The sequence below is a fragment of the Mucor velutinosus genome (assembly GCF_035048745.1).
Source record: "Mucor velutinosus strain NIH1002 chromosome Unknown tig00001553, whole genome shotgun sequence".
NCBI lineage: Eukaryota > Fungi > Mucoromycota > Mucoromycetes > Mucorales > Mucoraceae > Mucor > Mucor velutinosus.
This window is the reverse complement of record NW_027041930.1, coordinates 1,522,905-1,531,805: the sequence shown is the minus strand read 5'-3', so window position 1 is coordinate 1,531,805 and position 8,901 is coordinate 1,522,905. Positions and strand designations below refer to the sequence as shown.

The 8,901-nt window shown below is 41.0% G+C and overlaps 2 protein-coding genes across 2 annotated transcripts; both read right to left on the bottom strand.

Annotated features, from left to right (window-relative positions):
- Positions 1–2,253: 2,253 nt before the first annotated feature.
- ATC70_007860 (uncharacterized protein) lies at positions 2,254–6,258 on the bottom strand (the record flags this gene model as incomplete). The annotated part of the gene is made up of 10 exons (XM_064827117.1): positions 2,254–3,035; positions 3,097–3,251; positions 3,307–3,503; positions 3,561–4,385; positions 4,447–4,617; positions 4,674–5,234; positions 5,298–5,463; positions 5,523–5,733; positions 5,797–6,114; positions 6,234–6,258. The coding sequence occupies 10 exons, from the start codon at positions 6,256–6,258 to the stop codon at positions 2,254–2,256; spliced, it is 3,411 nt and encodes a 1,136-aa protein (XP_064676174.1).
- A 939-nt stretch (positions 6,259–7,197) lies between these two features.
- ATC70_007859 (uncharacterized protein) lies at positions 7,198–8,857 on the bottom strand (the record flags this gene model as incomplete). The annotated part of the gene is made up of 5 exons (XM_064827116.1): positions 7,198–8,109; positions 8,168–8,481; positions 8,538–8,598; positions 8,665–8,708; positions 8,764–8,857. The coding sequence occupies 5 exons, from the start codon at positions 8,855–8,857 to the stop codon at positions 7,198–7,200; spliced, it is 1,425 nt and encodes a 474-aa protein (XP_064676173.1).
- Between the last annotated feature and the right edge of the window lie 44 nt (positions 8,858–8,901).

The window sequence follows — 8,901 nt, the reverse complement described above, 5'->3', positions numbered from 1 at the left end:
ATTCATAATGTTTGCATTGTTGCGTTTTCTTTTTCTTTCTTTTGTTGGCTGTGATATGATCAGCTCAACAAATAACTGTAATGTTGTTGCTTCGTATATATGAACAACAAGCATCATGCACTGTTATATTCTTGTATTACCGCTGTAATACTTTGTTATATGGCCGTGGGTTGTTGTTTGTGTTGCCTCTGTTGCTTCATATGAAACAATATTAGTTGTTATGTTGTATTAAACACTCATACTACTTGCTGTTGCTCCTGCAACTCTGCATGTTTGTGTTGCTTTACATCAGATTATTACCATACACGTTGCTCATGTATGTATTTCTGCTGCAACAACAATGAGTTGTTATAAACATCTTTGATTTTGTATTTGTTATGCTTTTCTTTGACTCATTGCGCGTGAGTATCCTTTTTTTTTCTTTGCTTATTACATATACTATTATACTCCTATACTCCTATAGTAGTATGTTTTTTTCTTCTTTCTTTTATTATTATCATGTTTCTTTGAAGCATACCTTTTTTTTACGTTGTGTGGATGTGCCTATCCCTGAAGCTCAACAAGACATTATCCGACACCAGGAGGTAGATAGGCCGCCTCCACTTGGTTATCGCTACTTACTTTAGTGATGATTGAGGGTCTCAATGCCTGAATTTAAAGCTAGGTGGTGTAAGTAAGGCATGCTCTAGCACCTGAGGGAAATTTGATGATAGTAACAGCTATATTGCTATATAGCGGCGCTTAAAATTTTGCCTCACATCAAAACAGGGGGAAACCCTCGCAAAATTTTTTTAAGGTCAGCGGAGTTTTCAAGCGATTTGATTGGATGAGAGTTTGAAGCACCAAAGGATTCTAGCTAGTTGATTTCCTATTAATTGGTCATTTAAAATTGTTTAGTGTTTATAATAAAAGGGTAGTCAAATAGATACCATTTAAGGCCTATTTCATTTAATTGTAAAATAATACGATTGCAACTATTCAATCTGGCATCCATTGCACAACAGTTTAATATGATGAGGAATTTCTTTTAAATATATTATGCGGGGAGGTTGTATTGGTATTACTTTAGGGCAGTGTTGTTTACATTATTGATGTTGTTACAACAATATTCTGGCCATCGCATCGCCAAGCAATAGTTAATTAACTATTGAAAACTATAATAAAACGTTTTATGCTTCAAGGAGTATAACTTTTACCCTGCTGGAAATGCATATAGCTCCAGATTCACTTGATTTCACAACTTCTTTGCACAAAAATTGCCTGTATGAGTCAAATGAGTCAATTGAACATCAAATGCCTTCTACGGCGGCGGCATTATTGATTTTAAGCTACTATCTGCGGCAGAAACACTCTCTAACAAAAGAGCTTTTGATTTCGAGATTGAGTTATCCGAAATTGACGTCTGAGATATTGAAATTCGCTTTGAAAGTAGCATGCTCCTATACCAGGTTGTAGGAAGAACGATGGAGTAATTGGATTTTAGATTGGAAGGATTATTGGAAATAAGGCGATGTTGAACCATGATGTCCCTATGAAAGTCTGTTAGTTACAAGTGATTATGAGTAATAAATGGATGGAAACAATGTTGGGAAACGTTGTTGTATTCAAAGCCGTTTGCTGATATCTTGCTTCATTGTGGTTTGGCAAAGGCTTGTGGCTCAGAAATAGAAGATTTTCAAAATAATAAGCCAATTTTGAGTAATGAACATCATATGAGAGCCTGTCAACTACCAGCAATTCCGAGTAATAGATCAATAGATGTGATGTTGGGAGACGTTTTATAAAAAACCACCTGGTGGTATCTTGCTTCGTTGTAGTGCAATAAAGACTTACGCTATGCTGCGCATTTCTCGGATAGTATATCGAATACTATATTTCCTGTATATGAAACGAGGCTGCGTGAAGCTTCAATCCTATGGAACTGGTAAAATTGCCAGAGATATGCATATAACAGTGCTATGAGCTATAGATGTAGATACTCTAACGGTATACAAGTCTTTAGTACTGAATTCGTTTCCAAGTCTCATTCTGATATCGTATCCCTGAATTTAGGGTGCCTTGCGTTATAGAGCTTGTTGATGTGCTTTAGCGCAAGATTTTACTACAAGATTGGACAAGAAACCCCTCAAAGTTTATGTAGCAGTAATTGTAATAAAATAGAATATATGTAATAATTAGAGAATTAGAGAATAAATGTAGATATACATAGGATAAAAGAGTGAATATAAAATAAATGATAATGAAATACAAGAGTTAATCCGATGATGTTGCTGTTACTACTGCATTTGACGATGCATTAGATAAAGCAGTATTCGTAGTTGGAGATGTTGTTGGAAGCATCACGTTTGTATCGTCCAGGGCATGAGCTGGAGTTTTTGATAAAAATATATGTCGAGCTTTCTTTTCTGTGGCATGATCATCTTCCTCTTCGTCCTCTTCGTCCTCTTCGTCCTCTTCCTCCTCAAAATGTTCTTCTAGTTGGCGTTGATGATTATCTTCCTCTGAGATGTCCATAGCTTCCGTCATTATCTCATCAACCTCCTTTTCTTTCTCTCTATCCTTCTCCCAATCGTCTTCGAGTGAACTGGGTGTGCTATCAAAATCGTCATTGACAATCTCCATTGGAGAATCAACTGAATGGAGCTCTTCGCTGACATGAGTTTGTAGCTTCTCTTCCTCTTCGTACTCATCCAGGTCTGCCAAAACCTGATGTACAGTGGATATGCCTTGGTATTCTGTGGCAGGCGGCAGCATGATTAGATGTGCGGGTGGTGTGGGTGGTGGTGGTAGTGCTTTTGATGTTAGTCCTTTTGAAGAATCCTCTGCTATTTTCAAGTCTTCTACTGCCTTTTTCTTTTGATATTGTTCCAAATCTTCCTCCGAGATAAAGCCTGAAATGTAGAAGCGTACGTCTCTATCCTTGTCTGTTGCTAACCGGTATATTATATCGTCCAAGATCTGCTTAGGGCTGGATTCGTCCTCCATGGCAACTTCATCCGCATATATGATGGTTTCAATGTCCTGTCTGTATCCGTCTAAATAGAGGTGCGACGGTTAGTGTTTCGTCTTTAATCCTTTTCGTCTAGTTTGACTTACTGATTGAGCATAAAGTATGCATGGTTCTTGAAGCTGCAATACGAACATTGACAACAGAATCCTTCACTAGTAAAGCTAATCTTGGTAGAAAGAATGAAGCAAAATCGGCGGGATTGATGCCAGCATCCAATAATGATCTGCATATTTGAGTAAATCTACATGAAGGGATTGTTAGTATGATAATGCTTCTTTCAGCTATTCAGTACTCACACAAAACGAGTGCGATATGCTGCAGATCTAACCAAGTCATCAAGTTTTTCCATAACATGGTTCAACAGAGCTAATGCATATTTCTGCTGACGTTCGAATAGCGTTTCTGTATCGTCAGCACTCTCAGCTGCAACTTGGGACAAGTTTTCGCCATCTTCATCCACAGTTCTTTTCACAATATCCAGAATCACCGGAAACTAGAGTACAAGGATTCAGTATAGAGCAAACACAACGATGCCAATAAGCCTACTTACAATTTCGACGCCTGTCTCTCTTACTGATGCAAATTCATCATGACATGCTCTGATAGCCAGCGGCAGTATATGTTCCACCACTCTAGACGCATCAAATAACCTAGATATATCTCGCAATTGGTTTGCAAGAATGTCGCGCAAATGCCAGTTGTTCATAACACCATCCCAAACCTCTGCTAAAATCGGGATATACTCGTTTCTCGAGCTGACAGCCAGCACATTCAAAAATTCAGACAAATGCTCCAACACGCCTTGCTTTACATCGTCCAGGTCCATCAGGTAAAGCGCGAAAATCTGAACAAGGTCCCGTTCAGTACGTTCGGCCCCAATGATGCGAGCAATATCATGCAATGAATAGGCGAATGTACGGCGTACTTTGAGCTGGTAGTCTTTGGTCAGATTCAGATAGGTGTCTTTCAGATGTGAATCCCAATATGCCACGCCAGCTGTCAAGACCACGGCTGGAAAGTTGTAGGCACAGTTGTGAATGCGCTCTGTGTCCATCTTGTACATTTGGTTGGCATTGGTTGTGGTTGTATTGCCTAGCGACAAGAAGAAATCCAACAATTCTTCAGGTACCTCGCCTGGATTTCCAGTTTCCTTCCAGTCCTCAGGCAAGAACTTTGAAATGACCTCGCCCGTGATATCCGCCAACGAGTTGCGTACATTGCGAGACACATCGTTTTTGAATAACTCGACACCTTCTACCGCAATCGTTTTTTTCATGTCCTTGGGAAGCACCTCACATAAAAGTGGAAGCGCAAATACGCATGATCGGCGCACATGCCATATTGTATCCACAGACAGTTTCAGGTACAAGGGCAACTGGTTGGAGTGCAAGGATCAGCCATGGTGAATCCATTAGCGTTTGTGCTGTAAAACTTACCAGTCTCTCCAAGGTGACTTCTGGGGGAACAGTCGTTGACAGACTGCCTACTGCTGCTGCCGCCTCTTTCCTCACGTAGAACATTGGATCCGCTACCATACTTTCGACAATGGGTAAAATCTTTTCTGTACAACCTTCTGGCCCAAACACCGGTGCCAAGGCAGACATCAACTATAATAACAACCGGCATAAGATAAACAAATACTTGTTTATAGCTGGATCCTTACCATTAAGCAGACCATTTTTGCCAAATTAACGCCTCCAGTATCGTAATTTTTAATCAGTGTGCTCGTGGCTGAAGAAACAACGGTGGGGACAGAGTCGTTCACAGTGGTGGATGGTAGCTTTTTTTCAACCACGGCTGTTGTAGTGTTGTTGCTTTCAGAGGATGGCAGAGCATCCAGCACAGCGATGTCCATATTTTCTTTGTCTCTTGTTGCTGGCACTGTCTCAGTTGTAGATACTGAATCAAATCCCTGCTGCTCATCGTCGGAATTATCATGATCCTTCTGTTGTTGTTCCCCGCTAAATATACTTGTCAAACCCAACACCACGCCTTGATATATCTCCACGTCGAGTAATGCTTGATGCAAAGCGTACTTTTCTGATCCATGAGCGGTATCTGCCAATTCAGCTGCCAGTGTCACTACGGATTGTTGAGCAATGGATGCCAACGTCGTATTCTGATCCAACAGAAATTCAATGATGGTATATGCAAATGCATTTTTGGGAATATGAGACAGGGTGGTATCAGGGTAGTTTACTGAATCTAATACAGGCGGCGCATTCTATTATCAAGCCAGAATTCAATTCCCATGCAGCCTTTCTTTTCATCGCATGATTACACTCACCTCGTAATAGTAATAGATAATCTTGTCCAATTCCCCAGCTAATGCCTCCTTTACAGAATCCTCGGTATCCTTTGCCAATTGCACAATGATCGGCAAGACAGTCTGAACTGCATCTTGCACACTGATCTCATGGATGAGGGTTGAAATGTCTCTTGTTACAACCAACCTGTATTGCGGTTATTTAATCCATTGTGTTGTTTGACGAAATAAGCTTTTTTCATATACCTTTGTAAGACTAATGTGCTATTACTAAACTTGACCAGTTTCTCTAGAGGTGACAGAGACACCGCTGTTAGTAGATCTTCTTCCTCATCTTCCTCGTCCTCGATTTCGCCCTGCTGCTGTTGCTGTTGCTGCAATTGTTGTTCTGAAGACTGCTGCATATCTGCTAGTAAGTCATAACTCTGATCCCCTTCTTCTTCATTGTTTTCTCTCACTGTGTGAATATATTGCGTTTGGTCATTTATTATGTCTTACACAAGATGAGTCAATTGTTTACCTGGATCCTCGTCTAAAAGTAACTGTGATGCATCATAATAGTTTTCTGGTTCGTCCGCCATACTGTAGCTGTCTTTCTCCGTGTAAGGAGGTGGTTCTTCATTGCCATTGCTGGTGATGGGAGCGATAGCAACATCAGTAACATCCAGGTCATGTTCCAACACCGCTACATCTTTATCTTCATCATGTACGACAATCACTGGTATAGTGGCCACATTATCATCATCAGCAGCAGCTAAAGCACAAGATTCAGGGGTTGCGCTACTAGCGTCTTCCTTTGTTCTGCTTTGATCTTCTTGATGCGTATGTATATCGAGATCTATCAGTCTCGAGTCAGTATTCTCAATTTGTTATCACGCATTAAACTCCCCCCTTTCTACGATTTCAGTTACCAAAATCCTCACCTTCCCGCTGCCCCCCCTCTCCTCTATAACCAACCTCTGTCAACTACACTACCTGCCATTATATACACTTTTTGACTAAATGACTGGTGAATGTATTATACAAACGTAAAAAAGAAGAAAAAGGCAATTTTGATGAACGCAAACGAAAAAGGGACTCGGACGCTTTTAAATTTTTTTCTTGTAAAGAGTGGTACACACACAATTACATTGAAGTTCAGTTGAAGTGGTAACTTCTTGATTTGGACCTACAAGTAAACAGTAGATGTGGCGGCTGATGCTCAGCAGTTGCCAAATCATCAAGGCATGATACAATATAGATCTCGGTTTGAAAATAGTGAGAGCATGTTATGATTCAATGTCTAGAATGTTATCTTAGGAAGGACGGTTGGACATGATGGCGACATGCTGTACTTTTGTTCCTGAAATAATTGCTAGGGAACACTCAGAAACTTGATTCAAAGTATGGATATTTGGATAATATACGGTGATGCCAGGAATCAATAAGAAACAGAACAAGCCTATCACGATGGTATGTCAAGTTGAATAATGCACATCCAGCCAATAAATTTTCACGTTTTCAATGGTTTTTCAACACATCAGTCGATATGAGGCTGCGTCTATCTAGTGAATCCCATGATATAAGCATGTAAAGCAGAGTCAATCATGAAAAAGCTAAATATGCATAGATCCTGGTTCATTTATATTATCAAAAACGAAATGCGCATTGAATATGCACTTGACCCAGAAGGTCGGGATGCTCAGACCTCAACCGCAAGTGAGACTTGTAACACACAATAGAGATCCTACTTTTCAGCAAAAGCATACTAGTGTTTTGATGTAGAAACCGTTACATAAGAATAATGGAAATACATATTTATTCATTTTTTTTTTATCTAAAGTATGGTGATTTTTGGAGAGTGCAATGCACGAAAGAATAATTAAGTGAAAAAAGAGAGAAAAAGCTATACAAAAAAGTAGTGATCGTCATTGAGAGTTGCTTACTCAATGATCTTGGTAACAACACCGGTACCAACAGTCTTACCACCTTCACGGATGGTGAAACGTTGACCTTCTTCAAGAGCAACATCGTGGACAAGCTCACATTGCATCTCGACGTTATCACCGGGCATGACAAACTTATCATCGGCATCTTCAGTGCCTTCAGGGAATGTAAGAGAGACGGTGACATCAGTAGTACGGACAAACATTTGAGGGCGGTAGTTGTTGGCAAAAGGAGTATGACGACCACCTTCTTCCTTGGTCAAGATATAGCAGGTACCCATGAACTTCTTGTGAGATTTAACAGAGCCAGGAGCACACATAACTTGGCCACGACGGATTTGCTCACGCTTAATACCACGCAAAAGAGCACCCATGTTATCACCAGCCTCACCACGATCCAATTCCTTACGGAACATTTCAATACCGGTCAAAGTGGTCTTGATGGTAGGACCCATACCGACAATTTCGACTTCTTGACCCTTGGTAACAACACCACGCTCAACACGACCAGTAGCAACAGTACCACGGCCAGAGATGGAGAAGACATCTTCAATAGGCATCAAGAAGGGCTTATCCAAATCACGGGTAGGAGTAGGAATGTGAGCATCAACAGCAGCCATCAATTCGTGGATGGGCTTCTCACCAATCTCGGGATCACGGCCTTCAAGGGCAGCAAGAGCGGAACCCTTGATGATGGGAGTAGCCTCACCATCAAAACCGTATTCAGCCAAAAGATCACGCATCTCCATCTCGACAAGTTCGAGCATTTCAGGATCGTCAACTTGATCAACCTTGTTGATAAAGACAACCAAATTTTGGACACCGACTTGACGGGCCAACAACAAATGTTCACGGGTTTGAGGCATTTGACCATCAGTGGCAGAGACGACGATGATAGCACCGTCCATCTAATATTAAAGTGTCAATTACCTGTATATAAAGTATTCATATCCGAATGTCTCTTACTTGAGCAGCACCAGTAATCATGTTCTTGATGTAATCAGCGTGACCAGGACAATCGACGTGAGCATAATGACGGTTGCCAGTTTCATATTCAACGTGAGCAGTGGAGATGGTGATACCACGAGCCTTCTCCTCAGGAGCCTTGTCAATTTGGTTGTAGTCCATGAATTGAGCACCACCGTCAATAGCCAAAGTCTTGGTGATGGCAGCGGTCAAAGTGGTTTTACCGTGATCGACATGACCAATGGTACCAATGTTGACATGGGGCTTGGAACGGCTGAACTTGCCACCAGCTTCAGTAGCCATACCGCGACGGCCTTTTTTGATCCCATGTCAGTACACCTGCATGGCTGTAAAATTAAGGTTGACTTACCAAAGAACATCAAACGAGAAGGAGCAGATGAGACATAAGCTTCCTTAAGGAGGTTAGAGGTCTGTACAGTGTGTCAGTTGTCAAATCAACAGGGTACCCTACTCTTTCACTCTTTCCATGTACTTACAAACTTGTTACCAGCGTTAAGAGCCATACGAGTAGACATCAAAGCTTGAAATGAAATGTTAACTTTCCTGCATACAGGGATCCAGATGTCACATCTTACCAGACTTGGTAGCAGAAGAAGAGATGCATCTGCGAGAAGCGACACGAGTGGCGGGAAGGGCGACCTTGTTTGCTGCTGTCTTGAAAGCGAACATTTTATTGAATATGACAAGAAAACTGAAAGAAGAAGGAAATGTCA